We start from the raw sequence: 26,326 nt of genomic DNA, 5'->3' as shown, positions 1-26,326 counted from the left end.
AACAATTGGCTGTTTAAAGGCAGTGGGGCCGTGTGACATCATCAATCATGTGATTTCAAGATGGCAGAACACAGGCTCTTAAATGAATGCATTTTGTTCGGCATTCTAATAAGTACATTTCAAAGATGTTAGGCCAAATTCGTAAAAACAGTGGAGTATTAGTTATCACTTGAGGTTTTATTTAACTAGTCATTGTATGTTCACAGTTGCAGGGGTTGAACTGTGGTGTGACTGATAACTGGCCCAAACTTCTTGCACTAACCAAACTATTGTACGAGGCAATCCCAGCCCAAGAAGATAAATGTCTACTCCCAAGTCATGGACACACTCTTGCTTTTGATACTCGCCTGCGTGTGAGCTGTTCTGTTGGCAGGAACAGCTGGCCTGCTGTTACAATTTTACGTGTGACTAACTTAGAATAAACTACAGTGAGAAATAGAATTACTCCTGTCATCTTTCCTCAGAGCTGTTCAATTAAAAGATCCAGGAATAAGGTAGAGAAAAAACAAACCTTACACTTCTATATGTACAAATTCATGACAATAATAAAGGGGTGATCGTGCTTTTGCTGTGCCTTACACAGAAGTCTTGAAGAACCTTTTAGACTCTATATATGTTGCTGCTGGCAGATTATATTGCATTCTCTTGCAGTAACTGAGGATTTTTAGGTTGTTTTACAGCATGCATTTTTAATTTAGGCTACCAGTTTAGCTATAAACTTGTAGCATTCCCCAATTATCAGGAACAATAGATTGGACAAAAAACTGACAAATAGATTGAATAGTGCATGAAACACATTGTTATTATTACCTCTGCCAAGGAAGTAATGCTTCCCCTGCCATTTATTGATTTTTTTTGACTGTTAGTGGGATTCCGTCAAAAGTACTTAACAGTTAGAGGTTATGTCATGGAAGATTCCATTGAACTTTGGAGGGAATCCTCAATATCATCAATATACTGATGATGAATCAGTTAAAAAAAAAAAAAAAATCTCATTAGAGAAATTTCAAAAATGTGTATCTCATAAGCAGACATTAACATTTTATTTTCATTACATATTTTCTTATAATTTTTCATGCTCACTCATGTGGTTCTCTGGTATTCACTAATGACTTATTAGACACATTTGTTGCAGAAATTACATCCTTAAAAACTTTTGAAAGAAGTGTATATTTGTGGCGCTTGTGATTGGCTGATTTTTTTTTATGATGACTCACATGGTTTCTTCTCCGTAGGAGACGCTAAAATCATAGTTATTAATCTTACAGAACATGTAACTGTGTCCCATCCTGCTGCTCTTTAGGAAGGTGAACTCTCTGTCCCGTTTTCCAAGGTATTTACACAAAGTTTTTTGCTTTTTCGCCAGAACGTCTTCATCCATCCATCTCTCTTCTGAGTTGTTTCCGGGTTTTTTTTGCTGCTGTCGGCACCAATCTCGCAAGATCTGCCACCAAGGCCCATTTCAGGTGGCAGTTCTCACCAGCGCGTTCAGTTTAGTACGGCAGAGGAATGTTTTTATTTATTTATTTATTTGAGTATATTACGGGAAAAATACTAATAAATGGCGTGAAAGGAGGGGTAAAATACGGGGAGTTTCCCGGCCAAAGCGGGATCCTTGACAGGAATGGTTTCTGTATGGCTGAGCTTATTCCCAGATTTCTGACTTGTTTAATGGTTTGTGGGTGACAGATCATCACTGCACAATCCTGCGGCCACCAGCTCCCCTGCCTGCCATCATCTACATCTTTCTTTTAACAGCACTCCCCAACACACACGCACGCCGCACAACACACACACACAGACACACACCGCTCTCATCAAATTACTCTATATTAATCCATAGTTGGCAAACAGACAGAAAACGAAGAGGCAGCGTTAAGTATTTTAACGTAGTTTTCAGACTTTTGACTGACACTGTGTTTAACAAGTGACAGAAGATGTCTGGCTTTACCTGTCATCTGCTATTGTCTTTTATTTTCTCCCTGTCCACAATTCTTCCCTGACATTTTGTCTTTGTCGTTGTTTTCAAACTTTATGTCTCTGGTGCTGCAGATGCAAAGCTGGAGTTAGATAAAAACTATAGTCACAGTTAATATAGTTTCATTCTGTATATTAAAAGGCAAAGCTGTAACTTGGCTGACTTAGTATGAAAATAAAGCTTTTATGTGACAGTATCTGTGTTGATGTGACTCGTATTAAGGCCAACTACATGGTCTCTTGTTTTGTCTGCAACTGACCTGAATAACAAACAGGGAGTAGGGTGTTACTGACCAAACTCCTAATAGGCAAATTAGAGTAAATGATTGTCAGGCTTGTCTTTGTAATTATCAATCGTTCAAGTTTTATTTCTAAAGCGCTTTACAACAACCAAAGTTGACCAAAGTGCTGTACACCATTAAAATACAATTTTAAAAAAAAGGCATTATGTATAATTAAAAACAGATTTATAGTGCCACAGAACTATGTGTCAAATGCCTTTCTAAACAGGTGAGTCTTTAGTTGTGCTTTGAAATGGGGCAGGTCTGTACGAAAGAATATTAGGGCCACAGAAATTAAAAAAAAAAGAATTGAACGCTAAAACAAAAAAAATGCGTCATGCACTTCACAAAAAAAGTTCAAAATCGAAGTAAAAATTTTTTTTTGGAGGTGAAAAAAAAAAAAAAGTCAAAAAAATCAATGTTGACATTTTTGAGGGCCACTGAAGAAAAAAAAGAGGTAAAAAAAATAAATAAATAAAAAAGTCATGCACTTCAAGAAGAAAGTCGAAAATTGATGTCACCTTTTTTTTTCATTATGCTGACTGTGCAAAATGACTGCAAGGCAGTTTGAGGAACTGGTTAAACTGTACTTCATAGCAGGGCATCTCAACTGGTCTCTCACTGGGACCCACACTTTATTCATCCTGTGCTTTTTTTTCTATATTTACAGTCATTTGTTTGGATTACCTTTCCAGGAACTAACGGTGTTTAAGTCTGATTCAGTTTGCCGTGTTAATTATATTTTTGCAAATGCAATTACAAATCTGCAAAATGGTGACTTGTACCTGCAAGCTGACTTTATAAAAATAGAGAACACTTAGGATGTCCAATTGTGTCCTGGTTACAACATCCTTAATGGATTGGATAATGATAAGTATAGTTTCACCAGTTTTTTCAAACAGGCATTTGTACAAACAGTCAGCATAATGAAAAAAAATGAAGTGCATGAATATTTTTTTTTCCACTTTGATTTTTGATTTTTTTCTGAAGTGGATGAGGTTTTTTTTTTTTTTTTTTTAGCCCTAATACTCTTCCGTAGGTCTGTGATGACACCAATGGGAAAACTGACAGAAGAGCCAGAGCGCCATAACAGAAGGGGCACTAGTTCATAACCTTGAGATTGTTGCCATATTGTCCCCAAGTGTGCATGGCCTTCCCCCCGGGTACTTTGGTTTACATGAAGGCTATGGACGATTCATCGACTAAATGTAAATATCTGTTTGTTATCCCTCTTGTGGACTGTGAAGCTGTCGATGCTCTACTGAATTCTGTGCTGGAATCGGCCATAACACCATGTGACCACTATATATGGACACATGCATGGCAGACGTATATAGGGATTTTACTTAAAGTCTCATCCATCCTCAGCTTTAGCCACAGGAGGTTTTTGTGTGTGTGTTTTTTTTACAGTGATCCAGAGTAAACAGGCCCACAAGATGTAAACAACTGTGTGCATGAGCAGCTTAAACAGTGGGAGACATTGACAATGGTTTACTTTTGTGCAACCATCCGCTGTGTCAATATAGATCTCACAGGGAAAAGAGAGAATGATTCCTCTTAAAGCCAGTAAAAAAGAACACAAACAAACCATTAGGACTGGCTCACTTTTCTTTGTAGTGAAAGCTTTCCACCATCAATGAGGCTATGCATAGGCCTTACTTTTTTCTACAAAACCTATTATCTGTTTTTGCTAATCCTGCACTCTATCTTTCTAACCTTCTAAGCTGTTGTAGTAGTTTTATAGTGTTGACATTGGGGGGCAAGGCAATAGAAACCTTATGGATAGTATGCCAATATATCACAGGGCTAACACAGACAGAGAAGTTGAAGGTCATTGCACCAGTGAGACATGGACCTGTGATCTCTGCTCGCTAGTGCACCATCAACTGTCCATGAAAAAAAATATATTATTGAGAATTCAGTTTTACTTTTTTCATAGATTGACATTTAGTCATGGATTTATTAAATAGTAGGTTATTCTTCATTAACATACAGTAAGTAGATATTCGTAGATTTGTAACTTTTTAATGACATTTCTGTGTGTTTTTTATTTATTTAATTTTTTTATTTATTCAGTTTATTTCCGACATGGTTACATTCCCTTTTTTTTTTTTTTTTTACATTTTTTGTACATGCCGAAAAAGGAGACGAGAGAAGCAGTTTGCTTATCTGGGTCCCGTCCCCTGTTTTACCATCGCAAATTTACATGGGTTTACATGTCTCTCTGGTCAAACATTCTTGAGTTGTTCTGAACAGTTTTCTCTATCGTTTTAAGTGTCCTTGAACTGACTATCTTAGTGTTTCTCAAACAGTGGTACGCAATGGCACTACAGGGGGTACGAGAGAGAGAGAGAGAGAGAGAGAGAGAGAGAGAGAGAGAGAGAGAGAGATAGAGAGAGAGAGAGAGAGAGAGAGAGAGAGAAGAGAGAGGATAGAGAGAGAGAGAGAGAGAGAGAGAGAGTAGAGAGAGAGAGAGAGAGAGAGAGAGAGAGAGAGAGAGAGAATGGTTTTATGATGTTTATTTTTAGTTAAAAATGATAATCATAATAGAGATGATGGAAATTATCATTTTTTCGTTATTATCCCGCACCAGATGTAAGATGATCGGAAATTATAAAAGCTCTAGAAATAAATCTAATCAAGTAGCACTATAACTTTAACGTTTAATTCCACTTATTTACATAATGAGATCATTTAAAATGTGTGTTATCGCTCATTCATTCCATCAATTCGCTCATAGTGATTTGTCATTGTATTTTGAGCAAAATGTTGTAGCCAGACAAAAGGAGCACTTGGATTTAGAAATAAGACAAAGGGGGAACTTGCCCCAAAAACCTATTTTTGGTAAATAGGATTATCTTTTATTACTCATAAGTGCTTTACATTATCAGCTCAGCACTTTTTTTTTTTTCATTCACCAGTCCAGTCATGTTTATATTCACTATAAAGTCATTTCATGCAGCACCATTTATAGTTTAGACACATTCTGGAGTTATTATTTTAAAAGGTCAAATTTTAAAAGCAATAAAATTATTGCCAAAACCCACAATTAGTGAAATAACAACATCTAGTAAATACAAACCCTGGATCAAGTTGACTTTTCATTCATGGTATTTGGTAAAATGTCAACAGGCAAAACACTAGGCAGAGTCTTAGATTTGGGAGTATTCGAGACATGATAAAGTACCAGTTGCTGCTTTTTTTTGTTGTTGTCTTGCATGGTTTGTGAATATACCAACATTTATCTTCACAAGGTGCATGTGTTAAGTTTTATGTAAGGTTTATTTAAACATATTTGTAAGACAGTATTAAAACATGTTCTATATAATGAATTGCAGTCATAAGAAAACGTCCATTATATCTACGTACTGGGGCTGAACAATATGGTATCAAACATTTTCCTCTGGTTTTATAACGTTTTGAATAAGGAACTAAAAACTAGATTGTGCATTCATATAGTTAGATAAAAATACATCAGGTAAGTGTTTTTTGGAGGAAAATGAAGAATCTGAAACCACAGATAAATGCTGTTATTATACAACATACTTTGGAATATTTCTCTTTTTCTGTGTTTTAAACTGGGGAAAATAGATGGAAATCTATGTGAAAAGAGCACGTGTCTGGGTAAATCTTGGTTTATAGTTACCCTACGCAACAGAAAATATGAAATTAACAGAATGTACTGTCAACAACAAACCCAGAGTCGCTTAATGGTGACGTAACGCCATACGTGTGTCATTAATTAACGTGATGATGTGTTTCTCTGTGGGAACCGAGTTGAGCTGGTGATCATGTCCGTTCTACCGTGTCAGAAAAGGGACAGGGAGGGGGGGATTCCTGCTGTGAGCTTGGAACGGCCCCAGTTGCCAGTGTGAGTACACCCTTAAATATTTAAAGGTGCAGTCCGCAACTCTCAGATCCCTCCCTCTCTTGCCCTGCCTCAAAGTTAACAAAGTCCCTCTCACAGAGGAGCTAACAAGCTAATGTTAGTCAGACAGCAACATCACCGTAATATAACATGTTCTGTTAAAATCATATTACTGCAGCACTTATTTCTCTCAATGTGCACACAGCTCAGTAGCAGCAGCAACAACACAGTGTTACTGTGGGCTCCTGTGTGCACATGAACAACACATGCACTACAGAGTTCTAGTGTAAAAATTACAAATCAAACATAATGTAAATCAAGCAGTTGTAATTGCCTTTCAAGCAGAAAAGTTGCTGATTCCATGTTCTACCCCTCCAGACCATACACAATCCGGGCTCTGATTGGTTCTTTTTGCTCAGTCGCAGTACATTCTGGCAATCTGCTATAGGCTGCAGGAGCAGCAGGAGGGACTCGATGAGCCTGTTTTTTTCACACAAACTACTAGTTTCATGTAAAGCTGTCCTTACATAGTGACAGCTTTAGCAAATATGACAAAAGTCACTTTTATAAGAGTTGCAGACTGCACCTTACAGGGTAAAAAAGAAGTAGATAATACATGTAATCTAATTTTCCCCAAATGAAGTACCAAGCACTTAATAACTTTCAAGCACTGATTTGCTTTAGAATGTGTTAAAAACAAACAACTGACTATTTAATCCTTTCCTTGAATAGCCCATCAAGGGAGGGCAAGAAAATCCTTGCCCTAAATTGTCTGTTTTAATGTGAAGCAGATGGAGGAAGCACTGATTTAGCAAATGGCAGCAACAGCAAATTAGCACAACTTATTTGAGCTGAGAAATAATCCTTAATTTACACGAGGGGAATTGGAAAAAGAGTACTTTTCAAAGAATAAGGACCCTTAATTTTTACTTGCAGTGATGCGGAACCCTTTATATGGGACTGTGGCTGATAGAGGCTATCACTATAGGAGGGAATAAGGTAAACAGCATTTAGTTGGATACCACGTGCACCTGACCAGAGTCATTTTCCTAAAACATTCGCACACAGAAAATTAATTTGTGGGTGAAAATGAGCGATGACCTCCTCTCTCACATTAGCAGCCTTTGTTTTCAAATTATGACTAATAATGTTTCATCTCCCGATGCTGGTGACCTGACAAGCGTGTCTGTCATCTCCTAATTGATCAAACAGACTCGACAACTGAGGCACGGAAAAGTTTCCTATTTTCTCCATTTATTTAACAGTATTTAATTTTTTTTTTTCTCTTTTGATGAAGGTGACACACATCCCCTTCACACATTGTTTCATCCTTTATGAGTTTCTATGCTCACCCGAAAGGTTGTGAGAAAAACTCAAACTATTCTAGAAAATACTTCCTAGTCATATCCATCACCACAGAAGAGCGTGTGTGTGTGTGTGCTTGTGTGCGTGCGTGCGTGCGTGTGTGCGTGCGTGTGTGTGTGTGTGTGTGTGTGTGGGAGATAATAAACATGTTTTGTTTTGTACGTGGATACTGTGGGTGTGGCGAACCCTCCATATCGTACAGTTTCACCCAATAGGGCAGTTTGCTACTTAACCTCTCCATGATGATGAATCCATCATTATCTGTGCAACTGTCACATCTAAGAGGACGCCTACAAAGCATGTCACGCTCTTGACTTGACAAACCTAAAATAGACACAAGCGCTCGCTCACTTTTGTTCGCTAATGTATTTTAACGTGGGTCGCACTGACTTTTTTCCTTCTGAATTGATTCCTCCGTATCCTGCCAACTTTTTCTCCACTAATGCCACTTTCTTTCTTTTTTTGAAAGATGGAAAAAGCATTTACACACAGCTACTCAATAAAGGTTATATCTTTATTATCATGAGGGCTATTGTAATCAATAAAGTGTACAAATGAAGGAAACTTCACAGAAATCAGAGACATTTCTGGCTATATATTATGCAATAAAATAGGGCCCTTTAAACCACAAAAAAGCCCAAAATCTAAGTTCTCATCTAAAAAGAATGAAATGTACCTGTATTTATCCTAGTCCCTCTTATGGTTTGAAATAAATGTAAGATATAAAAATTAAATAAACCCCAATGCTACGTTAGCATTGTTTCCTCCCAATAATCATCATATCTGATCCGCCTTCAATGCATTGTCATCAGAGGCAAATAAATGGATTATGTGTGTTAAATAGTGTGCTTGACAGATACAATCCTAATTGTGTGGGATCAGTAGATGCCCTGCAATGTCTTTGAGCAGCGTAGTGACATTTTGCTGATCTTTAAATCAGCCGCTAAGTGCTCTCTTGTACCGGATGTTGTTTTTTTTTTCAAAAGCATTCCAAAGTTCACTGTTTTTGGTTAAAAAACCTTTTTAAAATAATGATAATAACATTTGAATGTATGTGTGCCTGTTCTCTAATCTGTTCTTACAATCGTGTAGTCGGATATCACACACTTCTAAGTCGAGAAATTCTTCCAATGAGGCGCATAGCGCTCGTGTGTAAAATGGTCGGTCCCTCCTTTACCCAGCTGTGATTGGTCAGGGCTAGTCACCGGTTCCATAATGTTTGATATCATCAATTTTTACAGGCTCTCATCTTTGCAACGCTGTGTCAAGCATTCTGATTGGTCAAAGTATTGCTGAATAACACCCATGTGTAGCGGCATCAAAGAGTGGAACCAAAAATAGCATTACGCATGGCACCGCAAAGACCAGAATAAAAATGGATATGTGTTTATTTCAAGACATATTGCAACACCTTATGGTCAAACATAAGACTAACAATGATTGGCGTCAATTTGACTGTCATATTACAGTAACAAACCTGTTTCCAAACTTGGCACAGTTGTGGCAAAGTGGGCTTCTGCTTGAACTTTTTTGTACAAAACCGTGTGTATCTTTGGCCTAATGTTTATTATTATCACCAAACTTGCTGGAGTTGATGTCCATACATTAGTTCAATTACCTCTGCGTTTTCAGCCTTCCCTAATTAGAATTGGCTTTATATTTGATGTAAATCTCCAAAATTTCACATAATCTGGTCCTACTTCAATCTGAAAAAAACATGAGCCATGTAGGTCATGTAGAAGCTTAGGAAAACCTTATTTGTTATGGGTGTGTGATTGTCGGATAAAAGAGGCTTAAGAGGTTAAGACAAAAATTTGCTTTCTATTAATGATAACAATATTTTAGAAAACCTACTGTAGATGATTTTATCCAAAACATAGCTAATGTAAATGCCATGAAATATTGTTTTTCTAAAACATGTGTTTTTCTGTGTCTGTCATTTTGTATTAACCCAAAATGCAATTCCCTGTAACTTTTTATTACCTTATATCCTGAATCAGGTGCTAAATAATAATGCATGAGGCAGAACACCCGAACCTTCCTAACTCAGTGGAATGGAAACTATTCAGAATGCAAGGCTTTATTTTAAATACATAGACTTGTAATACCCGCTTACATGGGTTTACAGTGGAAGTATTAACTGCAAATTAGGGCTGGGATAAACAAATTTTTTTTTAAAAATGATTAATCTCGTGATTATTTTTTTGATGCATCAATTAATCTAACAATTAATTTGTCCAGTTCGATCTGATTGGACTCCATTCGATTATCGATAATCTCCCCATTAATTTCCCCAACATATTTTGCGTCGACATATTTTTTGCGTTGACGTCATCTATAATGTTGACGCGTCATCCCGGCCCTACTGTAAATAGACTCAACTTTTCTTTTGTCAATCCCAAATGGCTGCCAGGTCAGCTGAGAAATAGCCTTTCTCTAGTAGTTCCTGGGCCAGCTGTAAGGGTCCCAGCCCATCAGATAAAATCCCTGGTACATCACAATGGAAAAGGTGACCTGAGGCCATCAGAAGATGATGCTCAATCTTTGGGCTACACCTTGTGTGACGGAGTAGCAGCTCCATATCGATCTATAGCAGACATGTCAAACTCACAGCCTGCAGAACTGTTGTGTAGATAATGTTTTTTCTTTCACCCAGAATCGGCCCTGCAGATATTTTGAGTGCACGCTATTAATTCTACAAGTCCCAGACTGCATTGCAAAAGCTGACCTTATCAGCTTCCACGTGGCTTGTTTGCTTGACAAACTTAACAGTGTCATTATCCACATGTTTGGTTGAACCTTATCCTCCGAAATATGGCCAAATAGAGGGTGGACTTCAAAACAGATAGCAAGCTGGTTTATGTTCATTAGCACAATGGGGGAAAAAACAGTCAGTATTATGCAGAGCTGATGTGGCCATCTTTAAAGACTATATTTTAAAATGGCTTTAGATCTAGAGTAGATTTATCATTTATCAATTATCAAAAGTATTGATGACCATCTTATGAAAACTAAGCCCCTAAAGCAGGGGTGTCATATATTGATCTCAAGATTTTAGTATCATTTCAATTCCTTTAAAAAAAAACTTTTTGATTTTATTCCCAATTTTTGTGTACTTTAGAGGAATTTTTTGGAATTGTTTGTGAGAAATTGTAAGATTTGTGTAAAAATTGAGAGTTCTTTCCACAATTTGCAATTAAAAAAAACTGCCTTCATGCGATAAACAAGGGAAAAATAAAAGCCACCAAAATATTGTGTAGTTGGTGAATTTGATTTCAATGAGTTTTTATAATCATAAATAATACATTTGTGAAGATGGTAACAGAGAAGTGAATCTGTAACCCATCAGAATCTGTGACCGCGGAGGGGAAAATGTCCTCATGTCAATGGGTTTGTGTTAAACATCAGCTGAGAACAACATACTTCTATATTTACGCTCTCATGGGAAACTTTGAAATACCTGATTAATCCGTTTACGTGTACACTCCCACATAGCATTTTTACGAGAGAAAGTAAAACTTGATTGATATATTTTTTAAAAAAAAAGTTCATGTTACTTTAGGGGCAAAAACAGATGTTAAATTAACTTTTTTTTAATGTTAGTTTATTTTATTTTACAATTATGCTGATTTGTATTTGTAGGGAAAAGAAAAAAAAAATACCAAAAAAAACCGTTTCATTTAAAAATAAATAAATAAATTAAAAAATTAAAAAAAGGTGTTTTTAAAAAATATTTATATATTCTTTTTTTTTTTTTTAAATGAAATTCTAAAAAACTACTTACAGAAATGTTTTAATCGAAAGTTGTTGTCATCTGGTTACCCATGTAAATGAAGCATAACAACAGATGAAAAAAAACTTCAACTCTTAACAGTTAACTGCACTTTTACTGTACAAAACCTTCTTGTTCCCATTTTTTTGAATAAAAATGTCTGTAACATTAGTATTTTTTTGTCCAAGTAGCCTACATAACAAAGGTGAATGCAACAAATTGCTAGGGAACCAAAAGACAAAACTGTATAAAATGACCATGTGTTTAGATCAGTGATCTTTTTTGTTTTTAGTGAATGAATGTCTGTGGTTTAGAAAAGTTGTATGACATGAACCACCTGCCAGTGCCAGCTAAGCCGCACTTCTTCACAAAGCCACTAAAACAGTCTTAAGTAAGCTTAGCAAAAACAAACCCAGCCTGACATATAAATATTAAATGCCTGGATAACATGGAAGTAAGCCTGGGATTCAAGAGGGAAAATCAATATTTGTAGCTACTCAAGCTGAGCAGAGCAAGGAGGAGGAAAAACAGGATGGGTTTATATCATTTATTAATGCACACACACACACACCCACCCACACCCACACACACACCCATCAATCTTGAATTAATGATCATTATTTATCTTAGAGTTTGGTTTTTATACACAAATAATTCATGCATCACTAGCTCATTATGGGATGGACTGTTGCAGGTAAACACAACACACAGTATTGGAAAAAAAACCTTGAGGGAAGTCATTGTCAACTCTGTTTGAGAGCTAATTAAAGCTGTTTTCACATGAAGACAGTCTGAAGCCCTGTTCAAAAACTAAAACAGACTAAAAACAGAAGTTTTGTTTCTTGTATATTTAGATTAAATCTAAACTTCAAAAAATAAATAAATAAATAAAAATAAAAAAAGAGGAAAAAAAAAATTTTTTTTTTTTTTTTTGGTTTGTTTTGTTTTGTTTTGTTTTAATAATTTATACGGAAGCTTATTGCATTCACTTGAATAAAAAAAATTCCAGTTTTTAAGAGAAAAGTTTCGATTTTTATGATTAAAATTTCTGTTTTTATGAGTAAAGTTTCTGTTTTCACGAGTAAAATAAATCCTGTTTTACATATCCAGCTTGAATGCATTTCAGATGTATCATTTTGTATCAATGGAGCATACCGGTATCACATACTGAGTTTACCTCCGTACTGAGATTATAACCCTAACCCAATCCAATAAACAAATAAAACATGTGCCCATTCAATTTGAAAACAAAAAAACAAAACAAAAATCAATTACTATTTTTTTTTTTTTAGAAAAAAATAATTTTCAGGTAGTGCGCATGTGTGCGCATGCGCATATATGTTCATAATCGATCTCAGTACGAGGTAAACTCAGTCTGTGACACCGTACTGGTTTAGTTGATCTTGGATAAAACACAACAACATCCAGCAGGTCACACTTCTCTTCACGCCTGAATAAACGCATCGACCTGAGATATCTTCTTAAAGTTGACAAACTGATGATTATACCATCTAAAGTACTCAGTAAGATTTCCCAATGCCATAAGCCTAAGGTAAAAAAAAAACGGATAAAATTGAATAATCGAGGCATGGCGCAGCGCTCAACATCAAGCTGTGATCATACTGTAGTAGGAGGCTGTCATGAAAATAGAAACTTTACTCATAAAAACAGTGAATAAAAAAAGTGAACGCAATAAGCTTCCGTAAATTTAGAACCAGAAACAGGAAAACGGAAAAACCAAACAAACAGCGTTTTTCTGTTTTAAAATTAAATCTGGTTTTGTTTGTGTGATATTTTGATATTTACAGCGAAACTAGGACGAGACCTTCATGTTTTAATCTCACCACACAGAGGGGACCCACAGACAGACTTTTACTCTGCTGCACATGATAAAAAATGATCTTGTATCATGTTGTATCTGGCAACTTTACAGAACAGTGTTACGGTCCAAATAGTATCCAGATAAACTGGTGACTGGGCGGACTTCTGCTACCGGTCCGGAAATAAAAAGAAGCAATGCATAAGTCACGTAACTGGTGAATTGAAATGTTATTAATACTTAAATAAATCAAAACAAAAGATAAATATTATGTTAAACATGTTCATGACATGTGATTAAAGAAACTAGAGGTGGTGTAATGAATCTACTGGTGCTCCTCGTTTCTTGTGATCAACTTCCGTTTGTGTTGACGGCTGCTGTTAGCGGTATTTATAACATGCAAAATGAACACACACAAATGCTAGAAGTTCTAACATCTATTGTTCCTCACACCAGACTTACAGTCGATAGTCAGTCACCAGTTTATTTGGATACTAATTGGACCGTAACACCGCGAAACAAAACATAAACGTGAGAAGCTTTTTACGAGCTAAAACATCCATACAGTGCATGAAAACATGAGCAGGACCAGAAAACTGCTGAAACAAATCCTAAACGATCCTATTGTGTGAGGAGACCCGGTTCAGGACCTGGGGAGGGAAATGGTGCAGCGAACTTCAGTTCTCGCTCCAATGTCCCCGTAAATATCCAAATATCACACAAACAGAACAAGTAAAAAAAAAAAAAAAAATTTAGAAAATGCTGCTTATCTGGTTTTTGGTTTTTCTGTATTTCTGTTTTGGTTTTAAAACAAAATAAGCACACTGTTGTTTTGATTTGGTTTTAAAATGGAATAACCAAAGAACGAAGGGTACATGGATTAACATGTTATGTAGGTTTTGCCCACACTTTTTGATTAACCGCTACAAAGTGTTTTTGGTCAAAGTCATTTCAATATCAAAAGGGTAATTCTTAAATCTAATTGAATTGGTAGACCAGAAAAGATGCACACCACTACTTGTGACTTTTTACTTATACTGTATATTACCATTTGTTTAATTTTAGGTTCTTGGTTTCTTTTACATAAGCAGAGCCTAATGTTATGTTTCTTGCTGTCTTATCTGTTTTTTTTCCTCATCAGTGCCTCTTTTATGTCTGTCTTCTTGTGAACACTGGTAATTGGAAAGGCTCTGCTGGTTTGTTGCTTCCAATAATGGTAATTAGCTGCCACTCTCTGAATAGCATTCATATCTCTACAAACAGGTTCAGTAATATTTGGGAATATGAAAAGAATGGGAATAGCAGGCGAGTGATGAAAATTAGAATAGGGGCGTTACATTGTATAAGTATAAAATGGTGAAAATACAGAAGAAGAAGAAGAAAAAACATACAAATGTAACACAAGCTCAGAATGTTATTTTTTTAATTGTCATATATTGACATATTTGATCTTTTTTTATTATTATTATTTATTAAGCAGACCCAGGGCCTTCTTGCTTTGAGGCAGAAGCACGAACCGTTACACCAGTTTCTCAATTGGGGGTACATGTAGCCCTAAGGGCACGTGATGGCACTACAGAGAGAGAGAGAGAGAGAGAGAGAGAGAGGAAAATTACTGTCACACCAGATGTGATATGATATTTTTGTACTTTCACGGTCATTTTTCATTTCATGTATTTATTCATTTGAGCAGCATATTACAAACTGATTTTACATAATAACAAAACTAAAAGAATTGTGCTCAAAAGGAGCAGGAAGAAAACCTACCCCTCATCTCCCGTGCATCTAAATTATCACTACACAAACGTTCAGCGTATACTCAGTGCAAACAACACATGCATGAGTCTATGCTTGTACATTTGAAACAGACTGTATATGGTCGTACAGTCAAAGGAAAAAGAGAAGCACAATTTAAAGTCATACAAATAACAAAGCACATATCTTACGCTCCGTTTATGGTCGTACAAAGTGTTCAAATATCAAATCAACTTTGTGAAAGATAAATGTAGTTCAACTAAAATACGGTAAATAAAAATAAAATATCTGAGCTCAATCATGATCAAAAACTAATTCTAGAAAAGAAAAATATTTGGGGGGTCGCCAGAAATTCTTGTTATAAAAATGATCCCGAAAAGGTTGGGAACCACTGCACTAAATACTCTTTCTTTCCACGTATGTTCTATAGTTGTTTTTAAATAGTTTTCTAAGCAAAGTGTTGCAGTCAGACTAAGGGGTATGGATTCAGAAATAAGAAAAAGGGGGTACTTGAGCGAAAAAAAGTTTGAGAACCACTGCTCTACACCAACAAAAAGATATATTCCCACATTACTTACCCGTAACAAACAACCCCAACAAATCCCCAAAAAACCTTTAAATATCAGAGCCCCCTCCCTGCTCCCTCTCTCCTGTCACTCTGCTAAGCACTGATTTGACACGGTACAGCAGCTGTCTTGTTGCTTCGTGAGAATCCTTTATATCGTAAACCTTGCATGGCTGTTTGAAAGGAATTCAATCCTATCCTGTAATCCAACAATCTTTTGAGCATTCACTTTTTCTGAACCTATAAAATGCTGGATAACTGATCACAAACCCAGCACAAAGCCATTTTTATCATGCTGGACCAGCCTGTACCTCTGAATGTGTGCTTGTTTTTTTCCCCCTCATGTAATTGAAAGGAATTCCATAAAGTTATCCAAACTGATGCATTGGACAATAGCTTTTAAAAAGTCCTCTTTTGATCATAGCAATTTTTTTTAATATTTTATTTGTTCTTAAATCAAAAATGTACTTTTTTCCAGTAGTCAAAGGCATTTTCTTAGCAGTGATTATGTTAGCATTTCAGTTTTAAACCAGTTATCATGTTTTTTTTTTTTTTTTTTTTTTTTTAGGTTTTTCAGTAAAGCAGGGGATAATTTCTAATAATTTGAAATCCTTTATTTGATCATTTTTCTTTTAGTAAGCACATTTGCACACTGTACATAGCCTGAGGGAGGGGCCAGAGGCCAACTGGTCTCAAATCAAAAAAAAAAAAAAAAAAAAAAAAAAAAAACGTAAGCTAAGCCACCTCAAAATAAGGAAAAATAAAGGTTAACTAAACAGAGGGTTCCCTATAAATGAATGCCCAGGTAAGCCCCCCACAATGAACTCAGATAAATGGTATACTATGTACAATCTTACAAGTCTTAACAATATAAAGATAACTATTATTATTTCTAAATGTTTTGTTTAAAACCACAACGAAAACACTGGCTTATCCAAATAATGAAAGGGTTGCAAAACCAAATCCAAAACACAGCACACTAAGTTAGTAACACACACAACACATCAAATTAACCTGTACAAAACTAATCAAGATATTTAACGGTTAATTAACCATGGGAAAAACCAAAAACAAGCACTAAACTAGAGAGTATAACTCAGGCATAAAAATAAGAGCATAACATGACAGCAGTGGCAAAGCTATAACAGAAGTAAATGAATTGGCTGAATGAGAAAATAAAGTGTGAGTAAAGTGTGTGTGAGGGAGAGAACAGAGAGGTCTGCCCCTGTTTTAGAGAGGTCTAAAACAGGGGCAAACATTAAAGCTGCAGTTTGTATTTTTTTTTTTTTTTGCATAATTTGGTCAAAATTCCATAATAATCTTTGAGCATATTGTAATCCAAAGTGTTCTGAGTGGACAGTGAATCTCTTCTCCTTCTTCTGGCTCTGTAGATTAATTTTATAAATCCAGCCAATCAGAGATGTTTCTGCAAACACTTGTGCTCCATGAGCTGTCTTGGGCGTTTCTGTTGGCTGCTTGACTGAAGTAGTAAACATGCATTTGCGGACTATCCAGCAGAAGTCCCCATAACAGCGTTAGACAAAACGGTTACTCGGCAAATCAAGTGGAAAAAGGCAGACCATGGGGGAGAAGCAACAGAATAAAATCACAAACACTGAGGATGAACCGATCGCTTTCACTTTGCGTCCTTGCGGACATCCGTGACTGCGGAGGGTCTACCGCACATACACACTAGCTTCAAAGGGAGAGCGAGAACAGACATGATAAATTTTGTGTAAACCTAAGAGAAGCTTATTCAAGGTGAATTGATTTTACAGTCTGGATGTGGCTGCGGCTCAGAGCAGCTGGGATCTGTGTGTGCTCTCTAGCGGGGACGAGCTGATGGCAGCAGCCACTGCTCAGGGCAGTAACTACAGAGTAAGTGCATTAATGTCAGAGTCTCTAAAACACCAGAAAAATCTCCACTAGTATCTATTGAGAAAAAAGTTGCTAGGAGCATTCACAAAACATACCGGTAAGGGAGGTCGAGTTTCGGTTTCAAAATGGAGCACAGGGAGAATTCTACAAACTGCAGCTTTAATGTTCGTCATAATAAAACAGACATTCCAATAAAAGAAAGAGTTACTTACATCCCTGCCACACCAAACCAAGCCAACAGTTCAGGGTCAAACCAAAGAGGTGCACAATCTTCTTCTTTTTTATTTTTTTAATGATGAGTGGAAACTATAGTAATGGTGTATTACCGCCACCTACTATCCTGGAGAGTGAACCACACATATTCCTAAATTATCTTGCATAATCCTCAAACAAGGCTTTATATGTATTCCTGGCTGTCATTATTAGGAACTAGAGAGCAAAATTTGTCTGTTTCATTTGTGTTCATCTCATCCTCTCTAAGTACAATCTGCTGACTGATGCCTACCATGTGATTGGACTGGACTACAAGTTGCTATTAACACAAGTAGCCTGTGAGAGAAGTTTTTCAACAGTGAAATTCATAAAAAACAGACTCAGGAGCACTTTGACCCAGAAGAAACTTTCATGCTCATGTGCACTGAGAAAGAAATTCTCATGTCTTTGGACAATGATACTGTAATAAACAAAGTCGCAGAGACCAGTGCACTGCTCAGGCGTTTATTAATGTTTTAGGGTTGGCCATGTTTCTTTGAAACTACTCTTATGCAGAAGAAAAAAAAGATAATGGCATCATTAGGAAGTTCTGTGATACTGTGAATAACAAACTTGCAGTGAACAGTGCAATAATAATTTTATTCTTTATTCATAAGGATTAAATATACTGAACGCTAGTTTGCTTGATATTTGATATTGCAGAAAAGGACATTCTGATGTTGTAAAGAATAGTGTTAGAGATTTGTCTTTTAACTCATGTTCTCATATTTGTGAAATCTAAGTTGTGATGGAACTGCTTCCTTACAGAAGAAAGAGATGATAGTGTTATTAGAAAGTGCGGCACTTTTTCTTTTTTTATTTAATATTTGTATTTATTCTTTCATTTCATTTTTAAGGTTTGGATATCTGTGAACACTTATTTGAACAGAATATAGATTCTGATAGTTCTGAAAAGGACGTGTTGTAAAGAATAATGTTGGAGATGTGCACTCATTTTGAAATAAATCTACATTGTGACGCAACCCTTACTTGCACTGAATTGGAAATGTTTTAGAAAAATACACTGAATTACAAGGCTTTACAGAACAGTGCGCTATTGTAGACACAATGTGTAACTTTTGGCCACAAGGGGCACTAGACCTGTAACCTTCGTGTCAAGCGCCCCTAGTGGCCACAATCGCGGCAGCACTGTCGCATAAATCAACTAACAGTCAGTCGGGCCAGCCTCCCTTGTCTTTTGATTGTGAGCAACTACACAAACATGGTTATATGGTTTAAACAATGGGAAACTTGTCGGCAAAAGCCTCACCAGTGGCTGACGGTTTCAAATGATCTATTCAGAAAGCTCCCGTGTTTGAGATGCTGACAATAGCATGCTATAGTGATGGAGACGGAGGAGGAAGTGGATTCGTGACCCGTGATTTAAAGGAAGTTTGGGATCATGGGAATAATTTTAAATAACCATGAAATATTAACTTAAATAACTTTTAGCAGCACAAAAACATTTTTAATATTGACCTTCTTTTTTTTAAACCCAAACAAACTGCAACACAGTGACATCATGAACTGGTGACCCGGAACTAGAAGTAGCGCTCTCAATAAATCTTGAGTCCCAAGTCTAGACAGTCGAGTCTCGAGTCAAGTCCCAAGTCAAGTCCCAAGTCAAATCCAAGTCCTAAACTTTTTTCCTCAAGTCCTAAACAAGTCTTTGAAAAAATTAACTGCCCAGGCACCAGTAAGGACATTTTTGGCTGAGATATCCATACGCTCAGTGACGTGCCGTCAGGGTAGGCAAGGTAGGCAGTGCCTACCCAAGGGTGAATTGATATTTTGATTATTTAATTATATATATATATATATATTTTTTTTTTAAATTATAAAGTATTTATTTTTCCATTTCCAATAGCCTACAGTACCTATAAGTTTGAAAGTGTCCGAATTTTGTGCGTTTCATAGCCCAAATTACTAAACAGCGCTATTTCCTGGAACAGCTGCACAGTCTTTTTTTTTTTTTTTTTTTTTTTTCGCTCCGCTGTAAGGCAGCGGGAGGCCACGCCCCCTCCCAAAGGCACGTCGCTCCTCTGCCTCCGTTCCCATTGCGTGATTTTACGTGTTTGCGCATGCGCATTCAGGTCCCCAATACTACATCCATTTCCCTTTTACATTTAGTCCAAGGTTCCCATCACTGCATTATAGCATAGATGTCCACTTTTCCAGAGTTCTTTTTTAGTTTCTCTCTCCTGGTTAAGGGGTGCACATGTGGTCAAGATTACCTAATTAAGGCACAGATATGAGCAGGGAGTGACACGTGGTACATGGATTTGATTTATGTAGTGCTTTATCCCTATACTGAAGTAGTCTCAAAGCGCTTTACAATATCAGCTCATTCACCCATTTACACACCAGTAGGACTGAGCTGCCATGCAAGGTGCTAGTCGACCAATGGGAGCAACTTAGGGTTCAGTGTCTTGCCCAAAGACACTTCAACACATAGACAGGTATAGACTGGGATTGAACCCCCAACCTCTCGATCAGAAGACGACCCTCTACCACCTGAGCCATAGTCACATGCAGTATGTGAATAAACATTTTGGATTATTTCTTTTCAGGAAGGGATGGGGAACCTGAGGATAACCAAAGATGGAATCAGACTGGAGGGAGTGTCAGAATTCCTTCTGCCTTTATATGTCAAAGAGATCCAATCCCGAAAGGTGAGTGCAGATGTCCATTAAAACATTTATTTTCACGCGTATATATGTGTGTACAGGTTTGTGTGTGTTTGTGTACATGTTGTTTGAAAATGACATGAATAATACCACCAACGTGTTGGCAGTGGTACTATATTATACTCTAGTAGAAATACTGTTACTTGATTGAAATTGCTGCGATGGACTGGCGCCCTGTCCAGGGTGTACCCCCGCCCAGCGCCCAATGAGAGCCGGAGATTGGCACCGGCACACCCCCACGACCCTGACAAACAGGAATAAGTGGGTCTGAAAATGGATGGATGGATGGATGGATGGATGGATGGATGATTGAAAATGTACTCAAGTACAAGAAAGTCACATAAATTACTCAAGTACAAGTAAAAAGTAGCTCAATTAAATAGTACTCAAAGTAAAAGTTACTAGTTACTTTCACCCCTCCGTTTATTTTTGGTAATAAACCTTGCCATGGTTCCCTTGCATACAGATGTTTAATCTCATGTATATTAGAACCTAATTTATTTTCCACAAAGGCATCTGTATAAAATAAGAGGTTTGTCAAAATGTACAAATCGTTTTTTAGGGAGAAAAAAAACAAAACAAAAAAACAGTAAAAATAACCATCATTCACTGCTGTTTTGGCACCGTGCATTACCTTTAATCTGATTGGTCGGCTATGATGTGGGGCATTTGATTGTTATCTGGTCATTTAATTTTTAAAACAAAAAAATAATGATTTAATCAGTAACAGTTGGGGGTAGAAAAGTAACGAATTACTGTACTTCTTTAAAAACATACTTAAGTACAAGTAAAATTACTGATTTAGACAAATACTCAAAAAAGTACAAGTACCAATAAAAGCAACTCAATTACAGTAACGTGACTGTGTGTTGGCTTATGCTGGCTTATGGTAACACATTATCTTTTAGTGTGTATACTTCTCAGCTGTTTTATGTGCTCTCTATGTGGCTTCCTGTTTGTGTGTGTGTGTGTGCACCTATGAGTTGGAGCCTCAATAATAATGAAAAGAAATCCAATTGTTTCTTGTAGTCAAGGTCAATTTGTCATATATGTGCACATATGGTATTGTCATTCATCACAAACAGAATTACCATTGATCGTCAGATAAGGAACCATGAACACTTTGTCACTTCTTATGGAACAAACTTGTGTGTGTGTGCGTGTGTGCGTGTGCGTGTGTGCGTGTGTGCGTGTGTGTGCGTGTGTGTGCGTGTGTGTGCGTGTGTGTGTGTGTGTGTGTGCTTGTGTGTGTGTGTGTGTGTGTGTTGCTGCAGGGGAATATCATACAGCCCTGAATATGTTGTTTTCTCTCTATATGAGAGTGAGGGGATTGATTTCACAGCAAGACGTGAATGGTCTGATGAAGTAGGCCAAAAAGTGGGGCAATTGTAAAATAGGGCACTCATGAGATGTGTAAAACTTACTCTGTACAACTATTGTGTTATTGTTGGTTACTGTTCAAACAGACAGTAAAAAGCCAGAGAATACACTGAAGAATATACAGGGTACATAGGTTTTTCAGTGCCTGATTGTAGGCCTCTTTGGTAAAAAACAACAACAATGTAATGGATAAAAAATGCATTCCAACCGTTTTGTTTGTCTAAGTTTGTCCACACCCCCCGCCGCCTGCCCCACCCCACAGCTACATGCGCACCTTTGCTCTCCCAAGACAGTAGCAACTGATCACCGAAAAATCCTAATGCAACAGTGACACTAAGGGTGCTTTTAAACATATAGTCCCATGTGACCGTGTGAACAGTATGAGGAAGATAGACAAGTACAATAAATGAATGATGTGGGAGTAATATGGAAGGGAGTGTGGAAATGTGTTTGTTTGTGTGCTGACAAAGCAGCTCTGAAAATGGATGGATGATGGAAAGATGGATGGATGGATGGATGGATATTCGTGTGTGTGTACTGCCTGATTGGGCGCTGGGTTGCGAGTGTGCGTGCATGCCTGTTGCTGTGACGACAGTGTGTGTGATTTATGTGTGCTGCTGCTGACCTGTCGCTACATGGAGTTGCTTCGTTCCTCGTACAAAGGTCTTCATCTGCCTTTTTTTGAGTTTGAGAAAAGTGGATTTGTAGACAACCGTGTGCAATAATGTAGCAATAACTTGTATTGGGCTGCCGTAAAGCAGTACGTCTTGCCACCGGGTCGGAGGCAGGAAAAGTTGTAAGCGTGGTTTTCTGGCTAGAGACAGCAGGGGGATGAAAGACCCCCAATCACCCCATAAGCACTTGTATTACCCTCACAGGGACTATGAGGAGGATTTATTAAGATGGAAAAGTTACTTAGTTCTGTTTTAACAAAGAAAGAAAACCTTTTGAGTTTTACCAGCAACTAATGCATATTTTACTGGGCAGCAAAATGTAAGGTAAAGTTTTCAGCTAGACATACATTACATTTATTGAAAAAGAAAGGTTATGATAACTCCAAGATCCAATGGGACTACAGAGAGGTTTTGTCTAAGATGTTATTCAAGGACAACACAAATCAGGGTTTCACTAGCCTGGGCTGTTGGTCCTGTGTGCTTCTCCTAATTTTGTATACTTCTTCAAAATCAAACACGACATGCTATTTTGATATGATTCGCCTCATAAATGAAATAAATCTATATTTGAATAAAATGTGTGTTGTTTACCTCACAACAGTCTCTGGGGTTCAACCAAGGCATTGTTTTGTATCAGATGACTTTTATCATAGAATAAAGCAGCTAAGGAAAACATTGTATGCATATTATATCTTGTTTACATAAAACATAATAACGTATTATAAAGGTATTTGTTCTGCAAGATAAACATGAATTTTGCGCACACCATCCAACTAGCAAAGGGCTCGTCTGATTTTCTTTAGCAATTCACTACACTTATTAAAGCACAAATTTAAAGGGCATCCAAATGCATCATTTGAGAGCTCACAGTATGATGGGATCATTGTCAGTGGCTTTTTTTATTCAAATCTGGGATAAACCTTTTAGAAAGGCTTAGATTGCTAACATCTGTCATAAAAAAATACCATAAATATGTCATATGTGCTCCAGTTGCCAATACGTGCTTGGTTTTCAAACGGAAAAAAATGAATCAGCAATGCAACATTGTTGATTACAAACTGTCACAGCCAGGCAACAGTATTACAGATTGTTCAATTTGAAATTGTTCTCATAGGACATTTGTTCAGAGATTTAAAACAAATTGGTTTTGGGAGAAAAAACCCTGCATGTGAACGCTAAAGGTATCATTGGTTCTTTTAATTACTTTTGTTAGGGCTAAGTACAGTATATAAGACATATGTATATAAAGGAACAAGTGGAAGAGAAAGTTAAACTCCCAAGGTTTTGAAGAAATGTGCCTTAAAATGAGAGGATGGATGGTTTTAGTTTTGGATGTATTTAGAATCAGAATCAACAACTGATTACAAGTACTCAAGTTACTGTAATTGAGTTGCTTATGTGGGTACTTGTACTTTTTTAGTATATTTATATATCAGGAATTTTACTTGTATTTAAGTACATTTTAAAAGAAGTAAAGTAAAGTAACTCACTTCCTTTTTCAAGATTTATTTCCAAAAATAAACATGGGTGGTTAAGGTTATTAGTATCTTTGACTTTGAGCACTACTTTTTACTTGTACTTGAGTATGTTATGTTTGACCTAAAGCTGATATCTGGAGTTTCTGAGAAATCTACGTTTATGTATGATTCTTTTGCAATACAAAAAAATATCTAACTTTTACTATGGTCTACTGCAGATGGTCATTCATATACATTAATGTATATAAGTCCCTCCTTCGTCCTATAGACCCCTATACAAATGGAAGCGATTGTTGACTGTGCCCAGCCAATAGGCTTCAGCTTAGTGTTTTTGAGACTGAATCAAAGTCAATACGGAACTGTGCACGGAAGCAAGGCTGCACGTCACAGCAAACAGGTAAATTTGATTTTGGCTCTTACCTGACCCATAGACCTATATCAATACGACCTTGTTATGTTCCGCGATGCGCGTACAGAAAAGTAGAGGCGTGGCTTCTGGTAGATTGCAGGTGCAGTGGGAGGAAGTGGAGCTGTGGAGGACGGGACATTGAGACGTCCTCTCAGAAACTCCAGATATCAGCTTTAAGGCAGGCATACACTGTGCGACTTTTGGTCCATTTTGAGCCGATTTTTGACTCGTGTGTCTATTTTTGGGATCGGGCCGAGTCTCGGCTAAATTGTGTGTCGTGCATCGTGTAGTATACATGGGGTCAGGAGAAGCGATTACCACCTCAAAACCAGCTCCCGATCGTATGGTCGTAAGGAATTCAAACATGTTTGAAATCCTGGTAGTCCCTCGTGAGGGTATTGCACTGCTGAAACAGTGCCACGGACCTGCTTACCTCAAATTCTCACACTGCGCATGCGCGAACGCCGTCGGACCGCCGTAAAATTGACGGACCGTACTGCCCACGTCTGTCCAGCAAGTTCCTGGTCCATCACATGCCACCTTTTTGTTTTTAAATCTCTTTTTGCTGAGATTTGCGAATGTCTCTCCACTTCCGGGTTCTTCTTTTTCTTCTTCTGTTTTAATGGCAACGGTTCAGAGTTCTTCTTCTTCTTCTAATTTGTACGTTCCATGTCTGGAAACAAGACCCCGACGTGTCGTGTGTGAATGTACAGTGTGAGCAGTCAGATCGTGTCAGAGTGTCGGTCCGTATAGTGTGAGAACATGTGAGCAGAGCACTCTGCAATTGAGTCACACTGTTTGAGCTGGAGCTGAGTACAACAATTGCCTACAATCTGCCTGTCTTTACTTATACTTGAGTATAATTTCAATCAAGTTAGAGTACTGCTACTTGAGTAGGATATATCAGTACTCTTTACACGTCTGATTAGCATTAACATGCATGAGCATATGCCACAAGGATGTGAGCGAATGTTGTATGAATGAGGACACGATTGGTGATATCCCAATAATGTATCCCAAGAAAGCCGTTTTAGGCCTTTTTCGATTGCAAACAGCACAGGCTTTCCCTCTCACATACACACACACACACACACACACACACACACACACACACACACACACACACACACACACACCTTTCATAATTGGGGCCATCCCCCAGCAGTGCATCATGGTTGGGGTAAATTGAACATTGTGACTCCCAGTGAGAGCCAAACACAACACACTGTATACAAGCCAGGCACTAACAGCATCACTGACAATGATTGGAAATAATTGATTGCATTTATATGAATACAATCGGAAAGAAGACACGAGAGACAAAAAAAAGATGAGAAAATATATCACAATGTAACAAAGAAGAGAAATAGGTTAATTTGTGAAGGAGAGAAGAATAGATGCAAACGCTGTTAACCTTGCTATTTGTTCCCAAAAGGTATAAAACTCTAAAACCAAAACAAATTTACTATAAATACAACATAAACTGATCCATTCCCATCCTGCATTATTTGTTGATGATTGCCACCATCGTTTTTTAATTTTTTTGTGTGTGCAAACGGTACTATAGGTTGGAAATTTTATAAATTGTTTGATGCATTATACCAGCATTAGTCTGAAATTTAACTACCGTACGTGCAGTTTTCTTAGCTGATCACTGCTCGTTAGCGACTGTATTATGGTTTGAGATAAAGATATATGTTCACCACATAAAAACTCATTCACTAATGCAACCATTCCCTCCTGACAAGTGCAGATGGGTCTTATCGATGCAATTATAAAGTTTCCAGGAAAAACATTTTCCTCCTGGGTAGTTTTCCTTTGCTTTTTCCAGTAAAAAAAAGTTTAGTTTCTTCACTCGCTTATGTATAAAACCATTAGGAGTTACATACCAGTCTGTACTATAAAATAATTACCAGAAGAACCAAAACACAGACACACGTAGCAGGTATTTATCTCTTGCTTAGGACAGCCCATTAAAAATCATTACACGGTTCCTAAATCTAAAAGGTTCTGTTGGCACAGGATGGTTTAAAATGACACAATGTGTTTTTTAGATTTCGTTTTGTGGTTTTTGTGCTTAAAGATGTTTGAATTCTTGGAAATTGTAAGAGTCCTTGGGGTTCATACAAGAGTCAGTGCACGAGAGTAAAACCCTGCCATGCAAGA

General features: G+C 37.2%; 1 protein-coding gene across 4 annotated transcripts in view; it reads left to right on the top strand.

Annotated features, from left to right (window-relative positions):
* Positions 1-26,326, top strand: part of sgcz (sarcoglycan zeta) — a 372,407-nt gene that overhangs the window by 263,895 nt on the left and 82,186 nt on the right. For all 4 annotated transcript variants that reach the window (XM_028456492.1, XM_028456482.1, XM_028456496.1 and 1 more), the window contains one exon: positions 20,103-20,204. In XM_028456492.1, coding sequence (XP_028312293.1) covers positions 20,103-20,204 — 102 coding nt within the window. The remainder of the gene's footprint in view (positions 1-20,102; positions 20,205-26,326) is intronic.

Source organism: Gouania willdenowi, chromosome 1 (genome assembly GCF_900634775.1).
Source record: "Gouania willdenowi chromosome 1, fGouWil2.1, whole genome shotgun sequence".
Classification (NCBI taxonomy): domain Eukaryota; kingdom Metazoa; phylum Chordata; class Actinopteri; order Blenniiformes; family Gobiesocidae; genus Gouania; species Gouania willdenowi.
The sequence above is the reverse complement of the archived record's forward strand: the minus strand, read 5'-3'. Positions and strand labels throughout refer to the sequence as shown.